The sequence below is a fragment of the Rhopalosiphum maidis genome, chromosome 4 (assembly GCF_003676215.2).
Source record: "Rhopalosiphum maidis isolate BTI-1 chromosome 4, ASM367621v3, whole genome shotgun sequence".
Lineage (NCBI taxonomy): Eukaryota > Metazoa > Arthropoda > Insecta > Hemiptera > Aphididae > Rhopalosiphum > Rhopalosiphum maidis.
Window position 1 is genome coordinate 11,633,002 of NC_040880.1, and position 26,678 is coordinate 11,659,679.

General features: G+C 26.4%; 1 protein-coding gene across 2 annotated transcripts in view; it reads right to left on the minus strand.

Annotated features, from left to right (window-relative positions):
* LOC113548203 (inactive rhomboid protein 1) overlaps positions 1-26,678 on the minus strand; it is a 64,986-nt gene that overhangs the window by 24,928 nt on the left and 13,380 nt on the right. For both annotated transcript variants that reach the window (XM_026948957.1, XM_026948956.1), the window contains exons 2-3: positions 16,331-16,466; positions 3,030-3,629 (exon numbers count right to left, since the gene is read on the minus strand). In XM_026948957.1, the coding sequence (XP_026804758.1) occupies positions 3,030-3,598 (569 nt within the window). In that variant the 5' untranslated portion in view covers positions 3,599-3,629; positions 16,331-16,466. The remainder of the gene's footprint in view (positions 1-3,029; positions 3,630-16,330; positions 16,467-26,678) is intronic.

A 26,678-nucleotide genomic window follows, 5' to 3' on the forward strand; every position in this document is an offset into this window, starting at 1 on the left:
ATAATCGGTTATAATACCTTAATTTAAAAATACAATCACAATAGAAAAATACAGAGAGAAGTTTTTACTATATTCTACGGGTGTAAGACAGAGCAAAGTTTTTACTGATGAGCCCTCTTAATGTCATGATTTCTTGCCAACTTCACTATATATAAAAAGAAAAAAAAACTAACTCAGTATATAAGAGCAGGCTGTAGGCTGTAGCCGTATTAGATACCTCTAAGGTCCAAGGGATCACTAAAGAGTATTATAGTATTATAGAGAGCTGTCAACCGTTTGAGCTCATTTTGGATATTTGACCCAAAATTTGATAAATAGTTTGCACACGCGTTTTTCAAAAGGTTATGTCACGTTTATTTTAAAAATTGGAGTAGAATGTTTGGTCATTTGGACCAGTTGGAAAAGATCATAATGGACATTTAATATATTTACACAGGATAATCATCATTATTAGTTTATATTTAATTATTGAAGTGTAATTTTAGATTTTGAGTGGAGCGATGAATGTATTGATTTTACAATGATAATGTGTGTTTATTTTTCTTTTTTCCTTTTCTTTGTGTCTGTCATTATTTTTGTAGCAGTAAAAATATTTTGATTTTGAACTACGTGGGTGGTTTTTGGTAAAAAAAATGGATCTAATTGGTTTTTTGTGGGACCAAAAGAAAAAAATATTTTACTTAATAATTAGAAAAAATTAAAAAATTATAATTAATGAAAAATGGAAATTTTTATGCGAACGCAGTTTTCAATAAAAATTAGTTTTATTTTTTGGGTGTAACTCGAAACGAATAATTTTAGATACTTGAAATTTTCATGAAGTGTTGACATTATTATTTTCAAAATAATTTGATACAATTTAAAACAAACGCTGAATTATTTATAATTAATAGGAAATGTAAAAAAAAACTATCGGCATATTTTGATCGGTGTAATTGTATCAAAGTATATATTACATATAATCAGCAAAAGGTTACGGTATAAGTACTTTCACTAAAATTTCCTAAGAACGAAATAACTTTTGCCTCTCTTTCTTTCGAATTTACATCTTATCCAATTATACCACAGCCATCAGCCAAAATAATGACATAGTCAATTGAGTACATAGATATAAATTTACAGTATATACGTGATTTATAAATAGAACTTATGACAAATACGAATAATGTGAAGTGAAAATTTATAATAAGACTATTTATAATACGTCATAAACCAATTTCATAAAGGTTTTAATTGAATTATTTGTATCTCAAGTTTAAAAAAATAATAAATTATACATTTATACGTAAATACAATAAATTTTAAATAAACAACGTCGTAGATTCGTATACGATTTACAATAATTGTCGCTATCCTTACAAGGAACCTAAACTTAACCAAAACCTAACTTTACAAGCAGCATAGCATGTAATATTAGAAAACGAGTAGTGTGATTCGTTGGTCTGGAGATTGTAGTTATTATATAGCTTGTATAGCTCGTTAATGGTTTGATAAAGAAAAAAAAAAATTGACATGGATCGGACAGATGGAAGGTGAAAAGACGAACTTCGGCGAGCGTTGTCATGAGTTTCATCACACTAGATTGAGTCTTTTCTTTTAGTGTACACTAATTACGTTATAGTAACACGTTACGTACAAATCGAATAGGTATATTTAAAATCAAATCACACGATGCAGTTTGCAGACTACAGTAGGTCCCTAAAAAGTTGGGTCGAGTTTCCATTGAATAAGTTATAACATACCGTGACGTGTAGAATTGAATATTTTTTTGACCTGTAGGTAACGTGTTATCAATATATGTATGGACATACTAGATATACGGAACAAAATATGAAATGATGCAATCATGCAATGGAAACCCAGCTTTAAGGCGTTATATGTTCCACTACCATTGTGCTACGCGCAATATAGACCATATATACCTGTATAGTATGTGTTCAGGATGGTATTTTTATTCAACAAAATCAAATATTATATTTTGTACAGGAAAAACGATTGTTTCATTAGCCGTCATTAATAACAATGTAACCACACGGCAATGATGAAATAGTAATTGCAACTATTTGATATACGTGCTACATATCGTGTTAAACGGTATGTCCAACGCGGAACACGGTGACAATTAAATACGCACAGAGTTTTAAAGACAAGATACTGCAATGCATCGTTTCTTGTTGTGTTCCGTGTAATCTAATACGTACGTAAAAAAATGTCGGTAACGCGTTACCTATATATAAGTTGAATCGTGTTTAACTCTGTACAATATGCTATGGCAGAAACTCAGATTACGACTGATGGTTAATGGCAACGAAAATATCACGGTTGTCCGCTCACCACGAGTATATTATATATTATACCGTTTTCATATATTATGGTTAATGGTATAGAATATAATATAGATTATGGACCCCGGTCGTCTCGGCGAGGCTTACCACGGTTGCTGGTCTGTAGCGGCGGAGGACTGCGGGATTGTAAAACCTCACTGTCCAATTCGCGAATCGAAGCTTTCGAAAATTTGTCCTCGGAACAATAGAATAACAAGATAATATACTCGTATGTCCATATAAAAATATCATAATCATCATAACATTTTCTCTAGATCTATTAGATACAAGAAAAAGACCAATTTATTTAGGTGGTGTAGTGGACACTTTATTTGACTCACAAAATCGTTATCAGCGTGGTATAGGAGTTTGGGGTTGAACGTGGAATTTCAAACACGTATTTTGGACGAGGAAATTACTGTTTTGAGGATCAACATCTGATCGGACTGCTTACTTTTACGTATCTAGATAGTACACAAAGTATATAGTTTAAAAGGGTAATCTGAACGATTTTAATTCGTATTTGAGATAAGGATTGTTGGTTTTTTTTTTAAATTTACCAAGTCCCCCGTCCACATTGTACAGCGGTATGGCTTAATGCGTTGCGATTTGGGTTATCGTCGGACGCGACTTAAGGTATACAAAACACAGACACAGACACACGATAAAAACGTGCAGAATCATCGGTAGTTGGCGACGGCTTACCTGGAATAAGCGGATTCGTTTCGTTTGGCGGCGGTGGTGTAACTATCGTGGTGACGTGCGGCGTAGTCGAACCGTTCGGCCACCGGCGACGGCGGTGACATGAAGCTTTCAGACGTGCTCTGCGATACCGGAAGATAGTGGTTGCGGCCGCCACCGCCACTCCCATTTCCCGATCCGACGGTGGTGCCATGGCACGACGACGACGACGATGAAGAGTACCGATCGTCCGGCGGCTGCTGCTGATGGTGGTGGTGTTGTTGTTGGGAATGGTGGTGCTGGTACGACCGGCCGGCCGACGATACGCCCGATGAGTACCGTTCGGGGGACGGCGGTGGGACGTACCGGTCGAGCGCCAAGTCGTGCAAACGGTAATGGCCCTCGATGGTGCCGTGGTACCGTTCGGTGGGAGACGGCGGTTCCAGCAATGATGCTGACGACCGGCGGAGCGTGCCGCCACTGCTGCCACTGCCAACGCTGTGGTGATGGTGGTGGTGATGGTGGTGGTGGTTTCGGTCTCTGCGGATTTTACAGTAGTCGACTCCATCTTGACCCGGCGGTAAGGGTCTCATATTGCCGCCATTGGCGTCATTGTCAAGACATCTGAAACGATAAACAGTAAACATTTCACTATATATTATAATTTTAAGTATCTAAATTTTTAGATGAAACTCGGTTACCACTATATTTTTGAGGATTAAATCAGAATTTCGCAAGAACGTATTGCTTTTAAGATTATGTGTGTTTTTTATTTTTATTTATTTATTTTATTGCGTGTGTCCAAAGAAACTTTTTATAGTAGAAGATCCAATTTGATTTTCGATTTTGAGGGTAGCTCCTAAAAGAAAATTAAATAGCGGATACCTATATCTACTTAACATCAGAGAGGTAGGGGGAGATTGGAATGTAAAAAATTCCCTAAACTTTTCTTAAATATCAGGAAAAACTAAAAACGCAACACTAATTTTTGACAAAATCGATTTAATTATCTTATAGAAATTCAAAAACAAATAGCCGACAATTCTTAAAACATTTTGGATCAAAAAATGACTTTCTATAAACGTATAAACTCTGCTGAAAAGCTTGAAAATGTATTATGAGATTTTTCATAGGTTGTCCAAATAGAAATTTAAGAAAAAAATTGTGTAACACTTATAAATATACTGTATTTAACCGGTATATTAAACATTATTTTTTTGTTTGTTTGTGTGTATGAGGGGGGAGGAGTGTTGACTTCTAAGAAATAGAAACTCGCCATTTCGTTTCTATGGTTTTATCCTCATAATTTACTAAAATTAATTATTATTTATAATATTATCTTCTTCCAATTTCTGGTTACGAACAACAGTTAAACTATTTTGAAGCAACCTCTTAAGAACAATCACTGAATTCTTCGATATGCTCCGTTCAAATTATTTTTTCTATATCATGGTAATTTAAAACTGTTCCCAAATTAAGTACTCGTATAGCACATTATCTTACGCTGAAATAAACAAGCCCAAAACATGGTCTTACCGGATTCATGCGCCTATTAGAAACGAACGTTTTAAATTTTAACGGTAATCGAAATATTTAATATTCACATATTATATTTATCATTCTATTTTACTTATCGGTTGTAGGTTGCTACCTACTTATTAAAGAACAAGGAATATCTTGCATTTGTATAATTGTTCACATTACCTACTGTTGTAGATTAAGAAATTATTAAGTATATATTATGTTAAATGTTTTTAATTAAAAAAGAATGATTTATGTTAAAATAATTATTAATAAGTGCAAATAATTATATAATTACATATTTTGACATTTAAAGATTAAGATATGGTTTTTTAATACACATTGTCTTAGTTGTTTGAATATCGTGTGATTTATACTTGTATGTTTATGTCAATGGAATAATAATATATAGTGGTTATAAATTTTAATAGTATTCGTGTAAAGTCATATCAAAACGCAAGTCGTAATCAAGATTTTTAAATTTTAATGGAGAATAATTAATATTTCTTTCTAGTGTTACACGAAATAAATAATTACAATATTATAAAAGTGCAGTATTCAAATAATACGAGACTTATTAATATTTAATAACACGATTTTTGAAAATAGTTAAATGTATTAAGCTGTAAAATAATTGAAATATTTTCCAAAGTAAAATATTAAAAAAATTATTTATTGATTAATATTGTTTTGTGCATCTTTCATATGTTTTAACCGTACATTTCATAAGTATATTGATGCACAAATGCATATTTTTATATGCACGTTAGATATTTTTGCACTGTTTAAAACTCCTTATTCTATTTACATAGAATGAATAATATTAATTTTTTACATAATAATTGTGAATTTTTATTGAGTTTCAAGTATCAGTTTACATTTGTTTACGTAAATCTGTAGTGGATATCATGTCTTCTCAAAACTTTAATGTGCATATTATAATTAAGATAATATTGTATAGAGGATGAATAAATCCTAGGTAAATTATTCGTTTTTTCTATGTAGCATTAAAAAAAAAACAATTTACGGCGGGAGGTTTTAAGTTCACTCGCCGAGTTTAATCAATACCACGCGCTTTTACTTCCGTTGTAATATAAAGCTTTCTGCACCGTATATTCATTTCCAGCTTTTATTTTTAATCTTAATGTGAACGAAAAAAAGTAGGTGCTCGCTTCGGTCACCTCGTTTCTCAACCATTAATGTATTATTATTTAAAATTTAAAATGCATGATAAATCATTTTAAAATGTACATAATAATACATAGTAATAATAGTGATTTTGCTATATTGAAACGTAAAATCCAAAACAAAAAAATAGGTACATTAAAGTAAATGTATGAAAAACAAATTCTATTGTTTTATATTACTGCTTTATTAATAATTTAATGTAATCGAAAAACTAAGATATTCGTATAGGACTACGTTAGTGCGCAGTGAACATTAAGATACTAAAGTGGTAAAAGACATCGAAATCGTATTATCCAATATTCATAAAATCATATGGATTTTAAATGGTTATGAATACAATTTTTCAATGTTTTTACTTTTTAGTATAGTCATTTGGTATAAAATATAGGTTATTTAAAAAAAAAAAAGTAAAACTCCTGAAAAATCCCTGTATAGTGTATAAATAGTGTTTAATACTAAAAATCAATTTTTATGTGATATATAGTTATGCACCGTGTAATATATACTGTACTTATTGTTTATCGATATGCAAATATTCGCTCTATAAATGAAAAAAAAATTAATATTTTAAAAAACCTTGTCAAATAAATAGATTTTAACGTATACGTGAACAATATATTTATATCCTTTTATCGTATTGCATTCTTTTATTTATTTTTGACATTTCTACGAAATAACATTTCACAAGTTTACCATGAAAATTCTAGCACACATATTGTTATTGCGCAATCTTAGGTACACTGCACCTAAATCGTGAAACGTAGGTATGCTACGTATGTGAGAATTGAATATTCTTCCAACAACGTAATAGAAGTCACTACATAACACGCAATGCTGACAGAAAAGATGTGTTCATTGCACGAATTCTTCTGATACAAGCAGAATGTTTTTCGATTTTAATCAATTGCTACACCATGCCACTTTAATTTTAAAACACTGTAAATTTGTAAGACATGGTTATTTTCAGTAGAGTCATTGACTTGAAAAACACGCGTGTTTTCCACAGGGTGACCCTTCTAAAATATTTATACATTTTATCTCAAAGATAACACTAACAATTAAAATAAGCATTATAAATGTATACATTTTAGTATAACAAAACAATTTGGTCAAATAATAAGATATATATTATCCAAATTTAATACATGCAAATTATTAATATTATTTTTATAATAAAATTGTTTGATTCTTAAGATATATTGCACATACAAAAAAGCCGTGTAAAATCACAGATAGATTAAAAGTAAGTTGTAGAATTATAACGGTTGAATGAAAACTATAAATCACTTATATTTATCATACATTTTGATATCATGTCGATGTCATTCGAAAGTCTTTTTGAATGACATTTTGTAAAAATTATTATCAACGCCCAATTTCTGATCGAATATGATAATAAATTTACTAATTTATTGGAAGGAAAATAAATCCATCAATTACATTTTATACGTTGTATAATAAATGTTGATACATATTTTGATAGAAATGAAGGTTAAAACTTAAACATTATTTTATGGTTGCGATTGTGAATGAAATGATTATCAACAATATTAACAAATAAATTTGATTTTTCTTTTTTAATTTGATTAATGGTTTATAATATAAATCATATTGTACCTAGGTATATTATGGACTATAGTATAACAATGTTTTTGCTACATTAGTTAATATTTACGAAAACAATTTTTACAACCGCAAGAGTATGATTTGAATGACAAATAATATTTCTGTTATACTAAATTTATTTTAATGATAATTCAGGTAAAGATACAACCATTGGTATCATTAGTTTTTTCAAGAGGTAAAAAGTCAGAAAAGTGACTTATAACATCTCTATGGATTTTATTTGGCTATAGATAGTACTTTACATAACATTTTAAATAGAATTTTAAAGTAAGAAAAGATTATGATTACAATTAAAGCTATTTACATTTTGATTTTTGACATATATATTCATTATATTTGTCCAAGAACGTTTGCAACTATCATATAATCCGCGACGTGGATACTGAATTTTCAGTATCATTGAATAGAACTCGGCCAAGATCCTGAGGATCCTCATTAACCTAACCATCCGGGAGACATGAACACAATTCGAAAAGTAATCAGCGAGTGTTTGGTCTCTTGATTGATAAATGCAAGTATATCATCATTATTATTATTAACTATTTTGGATATCTGGCTGGAACACTATTATATTATTATTATTAAAAGTAGCATTAAAAAAAAAAAAAAAAAAAAAAAAATCAATGACGATCTTAATGACGTTTCATCGTTCTCATTATACATATGTACATTTTTTTGCCTCTGCATTATGATTTTTATTTTTTTTCTGTTAAAATTTACGCCCGTTTGGTTTCTTTGGTATCAAATTGATTGTTTTCTAATTAAATAAATATATTTCTATCCGTTATTTTGCTGTGAGTTATTTTATTTTTATTATTACTATTATAAATTATTCTTATTGTTTGATGTAATATGTTTCATAAAAATTACACAACACTTTAGCCCTTTGGCGAGCTTGCTCAAAAACGGCAAGCAACCACATGTTTTTTGGTTGCGAGTGCTATTTTTGCAGATAAATCGAAAGGTTATATAAGATTCTAAGAGGTGTCTGGATATTTCCAATATTCCTTCTAATCCTTTTCGTATTTTCAATAATTAGTTTTAATGTTCTTAATTCCGAAAGGTTAAGTAGGAATTTCCTATTTAATACACAGGAGATTTCTCTCTTTATTTTAAGTATTGGTGAGAAAATAAGATACGTGATATATTCTAAGAAGGGCTGTTATTTCCTTAATGTGCTATACTAACAATTATTTTTTTTTTATGTAGAAGTGTACCATTTATTTTAAATGAAGGTTACTATATGTTTATAGTATATTAAATTATTAATAAATCATGGCTCTTGCAAGGTTAATGGCTTCGATATTGGGAGAAAAGTACACATTATACTATATAACCACTGTTTTACCTAGTTAGAACTTTTGATCGTACAGTTATAGTATTATATTTAGTTAGTATAAATATTTATTTTAAATGTTCATAAATTAATTTGAGCTTTAACTGAAAACTCCAATAAATGTAGAATATTATTTCTGATTAAATAAGGTTAACACAAAATAAACTTCAATAAAGTTTTAAAATAAAAGTTTAGTATTTATTACTAAAACACTACCGATATTTAGTAAATAATTTTAAAAAAATATTTACTTCAGAACTAGGAAGTAATTTTAAAAAAAATGGTTAATTCTTTAATTACATTTTAACTGTATATACAATGTTTATTTTACACTATTCGTATATTATAAAGTAGATTAATTTAACAGTGGGAAAGGAATATTTTATTAAAATAGCCGTATAAATAGTCCATAATGTGCACGCTTTACAAGTTTAAATTTATTATTGCATTTTTTTACATATCATAATATAAATCTAGGTACGTTTAAAAAAACAAGAGTTTCATAAAACTTTAAATAAACCATTAAAATTTGATTCTTTAATAGAATTATTTATTAAGTACCAAATATTTCTGATATTTTACTTCTACATGTACGAGTATAATATAAAATATGTACCAAGATTATCATGTTTAAAAAAAATGATTTTTTCATTATACTAAATCTTTTTTTTTATATTGAATATCAAATACATAAAACTTTACTAAATAAAACTTAACTATTTATTTTACAGGTTATACATGTTCACTAATATAATATTAATACTTAAATCGTGGGTTAAGTTTTAAGAAGTTATTCAGTGCATTTTCAATATATTTAAAAATATTTTGTACAGCGATTGAATATTATTGATAGTATTTTTTATATTAGTTTTCTTATTTTATGTACCTTACTAAAATTATGATAATTTAAAATTTTATAAGCTAGTAATTTATTCATATGTTTTTGTATGAATTTATTATGTTTAGTTATGTTTCACTTTCCAAGAATAAATAATTAATATTTCCGAGTTTAAAACAATATAAATTTAAAACTTTTGGTAAATTGAGTACAAAATATATTTTACATTTTTATAAATAAACATTTGAAAGTCTTTTTCCAAAAATATATTTTTTCTTATTTATCTAATTTTTAGGATAAATTATCAGTTCATAAAGAACGTAAAAAATAAATTTATTATTATTAGTATACTTTTGTTATGAAATGTTGGTACATATTTGAGTATGTGTTGGAACGGAATAAATATAAATTAATGTTATTATAATTTTAAATTACAGAAAATGTATAATAGTATGTACACGATTACACCCATTCATATACATATTATATCTAATTGAGTCCTTAAAATAGTTGTTTATTATTACTTTAGTATATTAGGTATACATATATTATAGGTGTATAAAGTCATTAAGTCGTACGATAATCAATAATATAAATTCAAGAATATAGAGTATTTTTACTATTATTATAAATATTACCCCGAGATATTGAGTTAGGTCATGTTTAATTTAAAACATACATATTAATTAATAAACCACTACTCTATTGCTATTCATTATTGATTTGTAAAAGGACTTTCATTATCTTATAAAAATCCAAATTAATTTTCACAAATATTTTCAATTCACTGAGCTCAGGAATGTTTGGGATGCAGCGATAATATTATTATTGAACGAGATATTTCCGATAATTAATCGACAACGTGATGTTGGTACTATAACTAGATCACAATAGATGTAATATAAGATTTTATTTCGTATTTTATTCATGATTTTACACATTTATAAGTTATAAGCACACTTTTAATTATATCAATATTTATAATATTTTAATTATTGATATTTGTATAATGCTTTTGTAGGTTTAATTTAAAACAAATAAATACAATTCGTTATATTTATTGACATTTACTATATTAGGTACGGTAATGCATTCTACTATTGTCTGTTAATTAAAAATTAAAACAGTAAAGAGTTTGAAATGTCTGTCAGACTAAACCAAATTATAAAAGAATATTTTCATTTTTAGATTAATTTTAAATTTTAATTAATCATAATCTTGTTTTCAAAGCTTAAAATGTATTATAAATATTATCTAAATATTATATTATTTATATAATATCATATTTTGCTTAATTTTGTTGTTATTGTTCAGTGTAATAATTTCTCTGAGTAAATGTTTCTTTTATTTATTAACTAATTAATATTATTTACAAAAAAAAAAAAATTAAATAGAACGGTTATCAAATTGTTGAAGTTCATTAAAATGTGGTTTATAATTTAATAAGACCTTGAATCTATTATTTATTGTTTAATGACTATTGTTTTTTGTGAGTTTTCTCGAAAAATTAAAAATATGTTTAAACATTAGAATATAAATATTATTACAAGTCTAATGCAGACTAATCGACCTCTATAAATTATCGTTAGTATATTTAATTATAGTAAGTCATATTATGGTGTTTTATATTTTCATATTATCTTACATATATAACGCTAATATTCTCACATCTTTAATTTAAAAATAATAGAATGCTAAAAAAATGAATATTATAATTGATGTCAACAATGTATATTTCATGAGATATTAATTTTAATTTACATGCATACACAGAGTCCTATGAGCACTACAAGAATTTAATAATTTAAAGATGTCGTGATGGGTTAATGTAAATTCCATTATCTCACTATTTTAAATTAGTAATACTAATGAGACACCACCTGTAATCTGTGTACATTATGTTGATATAATTCTAAAATAGAATAATTTTCATTAGGTAGAACATTTTATTAATTATTTATTTTAATCTTAATGTATGTCTGGTGACGATTACTTATTTCATATTTGTAAAACGTTATCTAAATAGATTGTTTATGATAATTAAATTAATTTTTAGTACGTAATTTTTATAAAAAAAAATTTTAATTATGATTTTTTAGGTATTTAAACTTCATTTAAATGTTTAATATTTGTTTTTAATTTTAAATTCCGAAGCAAAATATTTTGTTGAAATAATGTTGAAAATTTATCAATATTAAATAATTAATCTATTTAGTTAATAGTTTATTAGAACATATTTTAATTTTAGTTATTTTGTAAATGTAATTAAATTATCTATCTAATTTTTTTTATAGTTATAGAAACACTAAATTGGTGTAATTTTCTCACATTGATGTAAAAACGTTTATTTTAAAATAAAAAATATATTTGCGGAGAAAATTGTTTATAATAAACTATTATTTATGTAAGTACCTATCAAAATAAACTTAAATAAAATTTTTTTCAAAATTTAATTATATTTAAATTTTTGACGAAAAGTTTACTATTTAGCTAATATTTATAATGAAGACTAATCTATTTTAATAGATCCAGGAAATTATAAAATATTGAAAGCTTAAATATTATTTTATTAGAAAATACAATTTAGAAACTAAATGACTGAATAAATTATGCTTCATATAATCATTTACAATGTATATAATATTTAAAAATTCATTTCACAGTGAACTACAAACATTATGATTTTTCATAACCTTTAATGTTAGAATATATTAATAGTAAATATTCTTTAATACAAACGAATACTTTGATTCTACATTAAATGCAAAAAACTAATAGGTGTTGTATACAATCAATAATATTATAAAACTGTATTGTAAATTGTAATCTTATAAACAATATAAAAAGTAGATTTATTATAAATTTTATTTTTCAAAATAAATCGAATAGCTAGGTATAATAGTTATTATAAAAGAATATAAATTATAAAGAATACTTTTGAATATTTATATGTACCGATAAATATAGTAGATAATGTATTTATTTTCGGTTAGAATTTAAAATTTATTTTTATTTTTAAAAACATAATATAAGTAGAAAAGTAAAATAATATACTACATTAGCATCCAGAACATAATAAATATTTAAGAATAAAAATGTAATATTTTATTTTCTCGTTATTTTCTATTATTTATCAAAAATGTACTCATATAATAGGAGGTTATATTAAAATAAATCCCAACTAACCTATATAGCGGAATTAAATTCTGAATAAAGATTTTCTAAATTACTTTTTTTTAATATAGTATTAAAAATTGAAATTTTTAAAATTATTTTATAAGTCTTCTTGATTTTTTAACTTTTAATAAAATTGTACATTGAAATAAAAAAATCAAAGACATTAATGAAGTTAATAAAAGCTATATATAATAATTTAATTGAATTCCACAAAAATAGACATTCAAGCACGGTAATTATTTTATTTTTTCAGCCATAATATTTGATGAATATTTTTACTGGTTTTATTTTAACAATAAACATATTATCATAAAATATTTTCACCAGAATTATGGTATGTAATACAATTGCCATTATTAATTAAAATTAATAATATCTCAAGTATGAAAACTTAGTTAAATATTATACTATCTAAACTTTATACAATTTGATCAAAATGTGTTAACTCATAGTGTTTTAAAAAAAAATCCTAATGAAAAATAAATAATGTTATTATAGATTCAGTAGTACAAGATATTAATTGACATAGTGAGTATGTATAAATATTTTCCATGATATCATTTTAAAAAACCGAAATCACTTTTTGAGCTATACAGTATTTTTTTTTTTTTTGTCATTTAATGTGTACCTATAGAAAAGCAACTTTATATACAATCTATGTTATAAAACATTACCCCTGTGACCCATTCAGATTAAGTACCTAGCTTGCTCAGATAAATTGCTCATTCGCAACAATAACCTGACCTACTTATTTTATTTTAAAATGGATAAATTATCTAATACATTAAAACAATATTTTGAAAATAACAAAGTTTGTTTAAGAATACATGATTTTATTTACTATTTAAAAGTAGTAACTATATAATTAGTTTGTTGATAAATATATATAATTTTATTCGTTGAAACATTTAAAAATATAAATATATTTTTTGGATTAATTTATGTTTTTTTTTTTATTATATAGTTATTGTTATTATATTCGCAAGAAATTTTTTTCTTTATATTATCAAAAAATTTTTTAGAACAAGTTGAAAACGAAGATTAGGTATTAAGCACTTGTTTTGATCACCTTAGACCGGAAATCAAAATAAATGGTGTAAAAATTTCCAAATGGGACAGGGATAACCTTTAAGTTTTTTCCGGTTTCGGTTTCGCTTAGTTTTTTCAAAAAAAAATATTCCCGAGGTTTTGGTTTTAATCATACATTTTAAAAATATGAAACTGAGGTTTCAGTTACGGTTGTGATTAATACCGGTTATAACTTGTTACCAAAAAATATTTTTTAATTAAAATTTTAAGTGATTTTAACCGTATAGCTACCTTCTTTATGTGTGTACAATATTTTATAAACGTGACCATACGCGGCATAAACGATAACCGTTATGACCTGTAGTCGCCAACAAAATAAGGTAAATTCAATAATGAGTAGGTAATATTATTATGTGGATAATTTAGTATTTTATTATGATCATAATAATTGTATTATTATTCTATCCTGACACTACACACTATTTATTGATACACTGTGTTTTGCTATTAATTAACTTGTTTTTATTATAACAATCATTGTTAAACAGTGATGTGGAAAATTAGACCATCTATTTTTAATATATTTTCGAGTTTCGACATCCTCTTTAGTCAATAATTTCGTTTAAATATTTTTGAATAATACTCAGTAATGCCCAGCTATATTAACTATAATCAATTATTATTATATTATTAATTATATAGGTACTTCATTTATTTTAACTTTTGAAAAATAGTTCATATAGATTGGATTGCAAGAAATTAATATGATTATTTTTTCCATTATGCATACTATAAAATATTCTTGGAAAATATAAATTAAATAATAAATAATATTATAAACGTCAAACAAATAGTATAATGTTTTTGATAAATTTACTTACAGATAAAAAATTATAACCCAAATAAACTGAAAAAAATTAAACTTTAAAAATTAGGTTCGGGTTTTGGTTAGATTTTTTAAAAATTTGAATAAATGGTTTCGGTTGAGGTTCCGGTTCACAATTAACACAAGGTTCCCGATTCTATAACCGGTTATTTTCGGTCCGGTTACAGTCCATGAAATGGGGATCAGTTCATTATAATACAATTTTTATTTTTAATGTTATTAAATTAATTAAAATGATTAATGTAATTAATTAAATAAAGAAATGGTAATGAAATAAAGCGTTGGTAAGTAAGTTAGCTGATATTAAATTGTTAAATCTTAATGATTAAAACTAATTAAGTTATAAAAATAAAATATATGAAAAAATAACGTTATTAAGTAATATAAATTCGCTTAAATTCAAATTTAAAACTATTATACAATTATTAATGGTAATCAGTGATTTAGTTTTCAATTCTTAATTAATATTGACTATATACTTGATTTTTTGATTTTTAAAAAAGATAGTTATTTTTAATTTAATAACTAAACATACATTTAAGACTAATAAAGTAAATAAAAAAAATGATATTAAACTATGGTGTCGCCAGAATATTGTATTGAGGGGGACACATTTTCTTCGGTTGAATAGCTTGAAAATGTATTAGAAAGTTTGTATTAACGTATTATTAGTATCAAGTTACTTTTATAACAATTTATAATTAACAAAATATTACTGGCACAATTTTTTTTTTTAATAATTTAAAGTGATTAAATATTGACTAAATCCATAAAAATTATAGACATTTTGAAAATCAGTCTGTAATTAATATTTAAAATTTTAATAATTTTAAATACATATATAGGACATAGGTTACATATAATTTTAACCAATTAAATAATTTAATTATGTTTACTTTATTGTCTTTGAATTTTGAATAATTCCATAAAAAGTATTTTGAGTACATATTTAAATATACTTAATACTTGATTTTTGAAACGTAGACCGTTAGTATTTAGTAATAACATAATATTACAAACATATTATAATTGTTTGAGCTTAAATAAAGATATAGGGATATTTTTTTAGGTTTAAAAGACATTTATATTTTTACAAAAATGTATCAAGCACCTTTTTAAAATACTTCAAGTGCTAACAATATATGCATTATATATAAAAAAATATTATTTTATTATTAATTGATACTCAATGTGTAAAGACTGAAAAGAATGATTACAAAAATTAATGGTTTTAAATATGTTGCAGAAATAAATGTTATTTTATTTTATTTAGATAAATATACAGTAGAACTTCGATTATCCGGGTTAATAATGGGGAGGGGGTCACACGGATAAATGAAAATCACGGTTAATCGTGACTTTTTATAATAATGAAATTTTTTATTTAATTATAATTAGAAATATACATAATATACATACAATAATGTTATACATATATCCATAATATTATATACAACAAGTTATCAGGGCTTAAAATATGAAGTTATCAGTTTTTGTTTTTTTTTTTGGTTTGAACTAATTTTCTTTACTTCACTTCTAATATTTCTTAAGCCAACAACGTCATGGAAAATTTTCGGAAGAGTGAGCACGGTTAATCGCAAACACGGATAATCGAGGTTCTACTGTATTATGATTTGGTATATCATATCAAAGCTTAAAAATTGAACACATTTTTAATATTTAGATTTAGATAAATTCTAAAAATCTAATAAATTTTTACTGACCTTGTATTTTTCAGCTGATATTCTCCATGTGAAAAAGAAATGATGTTATCACTGGATGCGTTTGAGTACACAGTGCCAGCTCTACTGAATTAAAATCATCATGTTTATAAACGCGTGAATTCGGTTCTCAAGTCACCTGTTAATAATTAAAATTTAAAAATTACTTTATATTCATAAATAACATAATTGGTATACGAAGTAAATACAAATTATTTCAATAATAATATTTATACAATTTTTATATTATGTGTATATGTAATATGTATAGTTATTTATTTAATTATTTTATTTTGATTTTAAAACGGCATACCTATATCTTCAATATTTTCAATCTGATATTTATAATACATAGATTTGTGTACGTAAATAATATAAGCAATAAGCTCCACAAGAAATCTACGTTTTTTAAATGTTTTCAAATAGTATAAATTGATTTATGAACAATGTATGTATATTTTTTTAAATATTGCATAATTGAATTTCAGACGAATTCAAACATCACATTTTTTTATTTTATAAAACTTGATACAAATAATCTAAAATTTCAAGTGAACATAGGAGATATAACTATCTTTGACCAAACCAACCATTTACATATTTATATGTATAAAAAACAGTAGGAGAGAGAACAAAACTATGTAGGTATATATCTCGTTTCGATAAATTCTGTACCTATAGGATTATTAGTATAAATTTTCAAACAATTATAAATGATGACCATTTTGCGTACATTATTGTATTTTATGCATACTGTATTTTTTTGATATATTTTCAGCTAATGTTGTTATGTTTTGATAATGGTAACATTAAAAACGTATCATCACTAATTATTACAGGTGACTAAAATCTAGATACAGTGTAATAAGTAAAAATATAATTTTACATTAGTACTAGGTACATGACAACGAATAGTCATGTTGACAAGGAGGACGATTGGACTTGCACTAATATAAAAATAATTTAGTTACCTCTGAAAAGATTATTATGATACAATAAACTTATCCGTACCAGTTTTCACAAAATATGTATATTTTATATTATGCATTCAATCATGTATAGATAAATAATTCGAATATTTCTTTAATTATATTTTTATCATCAGTTGTATTTTCCAGTGTTTGATGATTTATATATTATTATATAACAGTTAACAGAAAAATGAAGAGTTGACTCCTAACGAAAATGTCATAAAAATAATGAAATTATCTATCCGAAATACGGTCAGCATCAACCCTTCAAATGGTAGTTCCACTTTGGTTAATTATAAAGCGATAACTTTGAAACTTTCTGTATAAAATATCTCAAAGTTTTAAGTACTATTGTTATACTAATGGTAATTATAATTTTTCAATATTAAATCAAACCACTATCCAATAACAATATAACTGTTGTTCGAACAATATTGTTTTTGTAAGAAGATTGTAGCGTGAAAAAATGTGTAAAAACAATAGCGTTCGATTTAATTCGTATGCTATGTCTGTAATAGTGATATTCAATAATTTCTTGTGATCAAAACGTCATGATCCTTATGTTTTTTAAGCAATAATTAATTATCAAACTAGATTTTTATTTTTAAAACAACAAATTGAAAAATATGAATAAATTTAAAAATATAGAACGGAAATTAAGATAGGATTATCGAAGTAATTTGATATTTATAACCGAATGAGTATTATTCTTATCAAATAACTTAAAAAATTTAAGCAGATTCGCTAAATAATTAATTTATCATCTTATCATTATCTAAAGAAATGGTTTTGATTCCTAATTCATTTTTAAAAATGGGTCATCAGGTATACATTAATAAGTAGTATTTGTAAATCAGTTAAGTTCTTTCAAAAATAATAAGATATTAATAAAATTACAGAATTTAAATTATATTATTATTGATATAGATCAATATTATTCTTATATAATTTTGATACTATAATAATTCGTTGAAATCTTATTTATATCAGTAGTACCATATCATTTTATAAAGTATATAATTGTTTTTATCATCATGATATGATGCAATAAAATCTACATATAAATATAACAATATTGTATTTAAGCATCCATTTTGCAAGTTTTCATAGAATAAAACATGAATTATTACCGTTTATTTTCTTATTTCACCATTAAATTAAAGGTAGTCTGTCAAAAAAAAAATCATATTCGATTATACAATATATATTAATATAATATAATATATATTAATACTTTGTTATTTATCTAGATTAAAAGTTAAGAGTAGAGTTGTAAACTTTGTAATGGTGATTAGTGATTATAATTCTGATTACGAGGGAATATGTTTAAATTAATTAACTTCCGTCAAAATTATTCATGCATTGATTAATTTTATAATATATGTGTTTAATATTACTGAACAAATAGTTTAATGTTACTTTTTTCCATTACTATAATTAGTAGTATTAGTATAAATTGTACGTACGTGTTTATTGTTTCGTATGAAAGCATAACGTTTTATTATAAATAAAATATATTATTTAAAAAACAAAATAGGTGGTTAAAAAAAATAATGTAAACCTAAACGTTAAGAACTTTTGTTTTTAAAGGGATTAGATCAATAAAAAAATATGGATATTATTTTTATTAATATTAATATGCTATTCAAATAGATAAAATATTAATTTAGATTGATATAATAAATGTATATAAATAATGAAATAATGTAAAAATATTTTATCAAAATAACAATTGTTGATGAATTAAAAACATATTTTTTACCAGAATAATATCTATTTAATGGATAAAAGTTTATATTATCTATATTGAAGTTGCACTTATATTATTTTAGATATAATCTGTGATGTTTTGGTAATTTGTTAATATATAACTGTACAAAACTGGTCCTGAGAAAACACTAACTAAACTCTAAATGGTTTTGTTTTATTAACATACTTAGAACAGTACATTAAGTACATTCGTTGATTTACGCACATAGTACTAAAAACGTATACAATGGTTAATGGTTATGAGTAGTTAATTTACAACAAAATAAATATATATCTAATATAAAAAAAATATATTTACGAGTTATATAAATGACGAAGATGTATTAAATACTTACTTAAAAAATCAATACTACAATTCGTGTAGTTGTATAATTATTGACAAATTGAAAACTAGCCTTGTTTCTTAACGAATTTAGTTTTAGGAAGGTTAGTTTAACTAGCATGGTATTACGCTAAATTATAATGTTTAACTTCTGATGTCTGTACAAAATATAAATCCGAATGCAATTAATCATCGCATTCTAAAAGCAAATAGAGTATGTTTTCAACATTTTATAGCGCTTATACTTTTTGTTCTCTTGATAAATGTTTACAGCTTGATAACAGCGACCTAAAGTAAATTATATAGACATACACATTTTAATGTCCGACATCCAATCAATCGCATGTTATATTATAGGTTAAGAAACTTTTAAAGGACGTTTGCCAACATGAAATATGTTTAGCGAAAAAACGCACGATATTAGAATAAAAAGTTTCCTAGTGTGGAATTTTAAATAAATCAAATAACAATATCAAAAAACTGAAATATTTCGAAACAGTATATATTATTTATGCCATTCCGACCAAAAGAAACACATTTATTTTTAATACACAAATTATTACGCCAACTATGTAAAACATCTTATTTCATTAGAAAAATAAAAATTTACCGCTGTCAAGAATTTAAAAAAACTATAACACTGATATTTTTTATAGCAATACTGTTATGAATATTTCAGTTTTGATACATGACATATACTATGCGTTTCGATACTTGCAATATTGGTTGTTATATTATGAAACCGTAGTCGATGTGTTCTTGCGATACCATAAATTTAAGTTTAAAAATATATAAACGGTCAATTGAAATTGATCTTGTTCATTATTGTAACAAGAGTAATTCGCTGAATTAGATTATAAAACGTTATTTTATTAGATTTGTGCAATTTAAAATATGGTTAATAAATGATTATTATTGGCTATCGAGTTTACGTTTAAGTTAAAATACTTAAATGTAAAACTTAATTTAACCCTATAATTGGAATAATTTTGAGATTTTAGTTGTATGATATTAACTAAACTAAAACCGATGCAAAATTAATTATGTATTTATTGTGAACGTCTCTAATAAGATGCAACAAAATGTGATGTTCTTTAACACGAGTTTTGCATTTTTAATTTCAATTTGATTTAATGTTAAAATACTAAAATTAGAATTTATATTCAGCGGATAGGTTAATTAAATTTAAACTTTAAATTTATGTCCATATAACATTATATATGACTACCATAATTAAAATTCATCACATATTTTCTAATCATAGTTTTACGAAACTATAAAAGCTCAATATTTTTTTATTTATTTTGCTTAAAACATTACAAGGCACAAAATTTGAATACAAAATATTATAATTTAATTACTGAAATGTTTAAAATGTTTAAACTTTTAAACTATTTCATAGTAGTATTTTATAAACAGCTTAAAAAATAGGCCGATGTACGTCATAAAATATTATTTTTAAATTTATTTGTTATTCCTTATACAAATTTAATTCATGATAAATTTCGTTTTAATTAAAAGTTGCTTATACCCTATAGGCTATAATTTTAACTAAATATTTATTTCAAAAATTGTTACTAACAATGCTTTGCAGAACTTTTTATTATTAAAATTTATAGCACTTGAAAAGCCAAGTTTTATTCATTTTGATTTTTGAATGTTAATAATTTATCATTGCTTTCAAATGTATAATAATAGTAGTCAACTGTACGGTTTAACGGAGAAATTGTGAGACGAATGAAAAAACATCCTATCTTCATACATATTATACTATTGTGTCGTTATATTTTTCTTGTCATTTAAACGTCCAATACAATGAATGATAATGTTAATTTTAATAAAAAAAAGTTTGATATAACTTTTGGTCAAGTAAGAATATACAAGTTTAATTATATTAATTTATTTGATTTTAAATAAAATAGCTGACATTTTTTAAATACTAAACTTTCTTGGACAAGAATAAATGTATTGTAAATGAAACAGTAAAATAATATTCAATAGTAATAAAAGAAGAAATACTTTATTCGTGATTATTATTAATAATGCATTTTACAATATCGATAAAAAAAATATTCACTGTAACAATACGCAGCACGAATGACGACGCGCCTATTAATTTTTAGAGAATTAAACGAGTTTATTAATGACGAGTAGATATTGAGTGGTTTAAAATGGCAATCATATAAATAACGAACGTCTCCGTATCGATACTTATTGAAAAATAGAAATCATAAATTATTTTTCTTTTCTACTTTTATAATAATATAATCGTCGTCGCATAACGCGACCTATACACAATAAATAATAGTCATTCGAATTGCTCGTTTGTTTCGTTTACGGTAAAACATTTTAACATCGCCTGTACATAAATTATACAATAATAATATACGAATTATTTTTGATAATATTACCAGGCTTTTGATCGTTCGAATAATGTAGTCGGTCGTCTATGCGTACACGGTCGTACTATGAATAGTAATATTTCATGAAATATAATTATTAATGTATATCCGGAATATTGCGTTGTCGCAAAACCGAGAATTTAACGGGGGTGTGTTTCAGACCAATCTCGGAGACAAACGTACCATATTATATCGAAGAGCGATATTAGCTTGCATCGCATATTATATTATATATACGGGCCGTTCCCCACTTTCCCTATCTTACATCACTCAATCACTCCCACGGTATTCGTGCTACACATATACCATAACGTTGTAGATATAGGTTTGAACTGAGGTTGATGGTGGCGGGGGGGGGGTAGGTTTCTGGCGTGCATCACCTCCCGATATTGTTTAACCATTAACAAAAGCTAATCAAATAGTTAAAGGTCCCCCGAGTCAGAGGTCTGTGTTTATTCATACCTTATACGTTGTTATTAAAATGAAATTTTTTTCCGAGTATGTGAAAGAAAATTAATAACGAAATCCGTGTTATTACATGATATTATACAACGTAAAGGACGTGCTATATTTTGCATTTAAGTTTTACACCCATCATTGTCTACAATAGGAGAAGTCTCACGACCCAAAACCGTTTGGAATCATTAGTTCTAATTTCTTCTATTTGCAGATCGATAAATACCTATAGTTTCAAACGGTTATTTTGATTTAATAATGACGTCTGTCATCATGTTAAACGATTTTATATTATATCGATATTTATTTTATATTATATAACAATAATGTACGAATAATATCAAACGTTTAAGACAATAATCGTACGAAAAAAAAAAACTCAATACCTACGAATACACATTCGTACACGGTAATTTTTTTAAAATTTTACATAACAATATTGTCTCGATAGGAGAGAGCCCCAAATATAAAGAAAGGGTGAAAAAATAATACCACGCGGGCAGTGCCTTTAGAATTCTGGTCGCGCACGCCTACCATACCATACATCATACATATATTTATATATACAGCCGCGTACTTGGTCGGTCGCGGGCAAAGGCGTTTAGTGGCTGTTTATCGTAAAGTTTCCTTTTTTTTTTTTTTTCGAAGGGGGAGAGGGCGAGGCAGAACAAACACACGCGCACAGTGCGGCAACAGCGCGACTATAATATACAGTGGCAAAACTTCGCGGCCGAGGTGGTAAACCGACGAGAGACCGGCGGCGGCGGGCGTGTACGCAGCTTCGGTCCTTTTGCGCGCTGCCTGTCTGATCAGCCGTAGAAGCGTAGGCGTTTTCCGGACACGCCGGTCGATTTTTTCTCTCTTTCACTCCGCCGCCGCGCTGCTACCCTCCCGCGTGGGCCACCAACTCTTCGCTCATCCCACCCGTAATACTTTTGCTGCCACCACGTTTTAACGGATCTCTTCCCCTCGTCCGACACGCCGCGTTATAATATATACGAAAATATAAGGACTACTTGGCGTATTATACAGAGTGTCATTGCGGCAGTGACGTGTTGTTCGCCTCCGTTTAATCCATTTTTTTCTCGGTTTTTTCGTTGATTTTTTTTTCCTATATTTTATTTTTATTTTTTCATCGTCACAAAGAGGTCATGTCCCGGTCCACATCACTCTGTACATGATTATATTATTTTATAATATTATACAAGGTGCATTTTTACGACGATCGCATTTTCTCGGTCAATTTTTTCTGTACCGTTTTTCAAAGTGTAATGACGTTTTGTTGACCAGAGATGGACGTTTTTATTTTATTATTATTATAATCATTATTTAATAACTGAGGACTAGCCTCGGGGGATAAAACTTCACGATCTACTCTGAATGCTTACACAGTTTTGTGAAAAAACAAAATTAACTTATCGACCTGACTCTGAATAAATAAATTTCACTATTATAATTACTATTTTTTTTAAATGTTTTATACATTTTTTAAGCAACAATTTTTAATCTTAATTTTATTACCAACAAATAAATAATATTTTACCGAAAATGTACCAACATTATATATACCAACCATTCCAACTAACAGTTTATTAATATTTTATAAACGTTTAATGTTTAACTCTGAGAAATAGTGCTGTAAAAATACACAGGTTATCTAAAACTCTTGTATTTAAACTTTTATTCATAGATAAACTTTAATCGGGTTTTAAACTTGCCCCGGGCAATAGATGCATTTATATTAAATACTATGTTTAAATTCAACTACGTTTAAAGTGGTAGAATAGTATCTACGCGTGCTTGTGAATAATATATTTATGGTTCTAACGTTTATAAAGTACTTAAGTATTAAAGTTCAACATTTTTGAAAAATTATTACGTTTTCTTTATAATATATCTGAATAAAAAAAATGAAATCTGTGATTTAAAAATAAACACAATAACCTAAGGAGTTCATCATCGGGATCTTAGATATTTGATTTTTCTTCTGACACACAATTAATTACACATCGCGCCACAATATTATTTGAACGAATAAATTGTTTAGATTTTCATAATTTACACGGTGCAAAAAATCATGGTTTGAAATAAACAGCACTGGTATCCATTAGTATACTATACCTTAGCTATACTTTACTTGATATTATTATTACGTTTAGATTTTTGGCAAAGATACCAGGCCAGCGACGTTGCGACTCAGCGCTGCCGTTTTATCGCGAAAGTTCACGCACCAGTGGCCCAATTCCAATGAAAAAAAAACTGAGGGTGTTGAAGCCTCTTATTTTTTTTGGTTCAGTCATAAATGGTAAAAATTATGAGTGTGCTATTTTAAAACTAAGGGTGCTAATAACTCCCACACCCTTTTCCAATTTGTGTCTATGTCGTGCATGCAGTTGACGATTTGTGAATAAATCGCGCTCGCACATTATATATAACGTGTATATATGCACTGTACACGTGCGGCACGAATTTCTCACGGTACTAAAAACGTTTTTACCCCCGATCGACAACTGAACAATGGCAGGATAACTACACAACGTACACACACATGCACAACACATACACTGATTGTACCGCAGCCGCCGCCCCTGTCGAAGTTATCGACTTTTCCGACGAGAATATTATACGCGTAATTAGCGCTCGTTTATATAATATATATACCTATATATATATATGTGTGTGTGTGTGTGTGTGTGTGTGTGTGTGTGTGTGTGTGTGTAAAGACATGTCCTATTCCGTATATATAATGTATTGCGAGAACGGTCCCACTCGACAACGCGCATATTATGTCGATCCACTCAAAACGTTGTGTAATCCGCATTATTACTGTGCGTACGGTCGCATACGATCTACGTATGGAATATGAAAATTGAATAATATAGGTACCTACGCGATATTTTTTTTCGACGTCATTATTATAATATATTACGCCGAACAGACGGCGACACGATCGGGAAACGCACAGTTGATAATAATATAATAGGACTTCGCGCCGGAGTCAACATTATATAGGCGGTACATATTTACATTATTATAATACAATATCATACGAATCGATTACCGCGTGTAAAGTGAATATAATATACAGGATGATTCGCCAAGCATGATGCTCACTCCTATTTTTTCCCTTAAATAACGTATTTAATTAAATTGTGATTTATGGAATTTTTAAGTATTTTTCATACCATATTTACAAATAATTAGGTTTTTTCTAAACAATTTAATAGGTGTCTTGCCATGATACATGACTTAATTTTTCTCAAATTAAAATCACTATATTTTACTGCAAATCGTTATTTTTAAGGAATTATGAAACGAAAATATGGGGTGAGTAATATCAGTGAATCACTCAGTTATACCTATACTATAATGTACTGAGAAATTACAATAACACGATCGAGTGATACAAATTTAATATATAGTGTTATGAGTATTGTACTATAGTGCGAAACACCTATATATCAATATTACAGGATAACAAAACTGCTGTTAGATGATTATGTAAAAACCTAAAATTTGTTATTTTTCTATTATTATTATCATTGAAAGCCCAACTTTTGACTATATTACATTGAATGGTATTTTATTTTTGATTTAAAACAGTAAATTACATTTTTGGTTCGAAAGATTTTTTTTAATAATATTGAAATAAAGTCAACATGAAAATAAGGGGGTATATCACGCAAAAAAAAAAAAAAGCAGTCACTATTATTTTTTTTTTAACTCAAATAACGTTAATTTGTCAATAAAACCCACACGGTTGAATCACAGTGATAAAAATCCTACGGGAATTGATTGGCCGTCTGTTATATATGAAGAAGGATGAGCATTATATCGTGGAACTGACGTGTTTTAGTTTCAATACGAAAACGTACCTACCTATAGGTACTGCAGTTGTATGTGTGTGACACTTACGATTGATTTTCGCCATCCTGCTGTGTTCAATGTTTCTGTATGATATTATTTACCCAGTTACGGTTGAATAAAACAAAAATGTACGTCAGATGTTTATTTTTACCTTTTAAATTAAAACCGTTAGGTTTATAAAATAAACATTTTTTTTTTTGTTTTTAATAACAGGATATAACAAGATATAAACGAATACACACACACATACACACATAATAAATCATTATAGGTGATTACATTTGTTCTTCTTTATTTTTAAGTAAAATTATATTTTTATTAACCCATATACGTGTATGGTAATAATTTCAATAAATGTATATTATTTAATAAAATATATTAATATAGGTTTAATAAAATGTATGAATTTTGAATAATAATATAATATATTGCAAATCTTTATAAACTTAAATCATTGGTTAATCACAAAATCATTTTTGATAGACACTACTTATATTCGTATGTCAGTAATTATAAAAAAATATAACTTTATTTATTTAAACATATTTGGTAACTTGTGATAA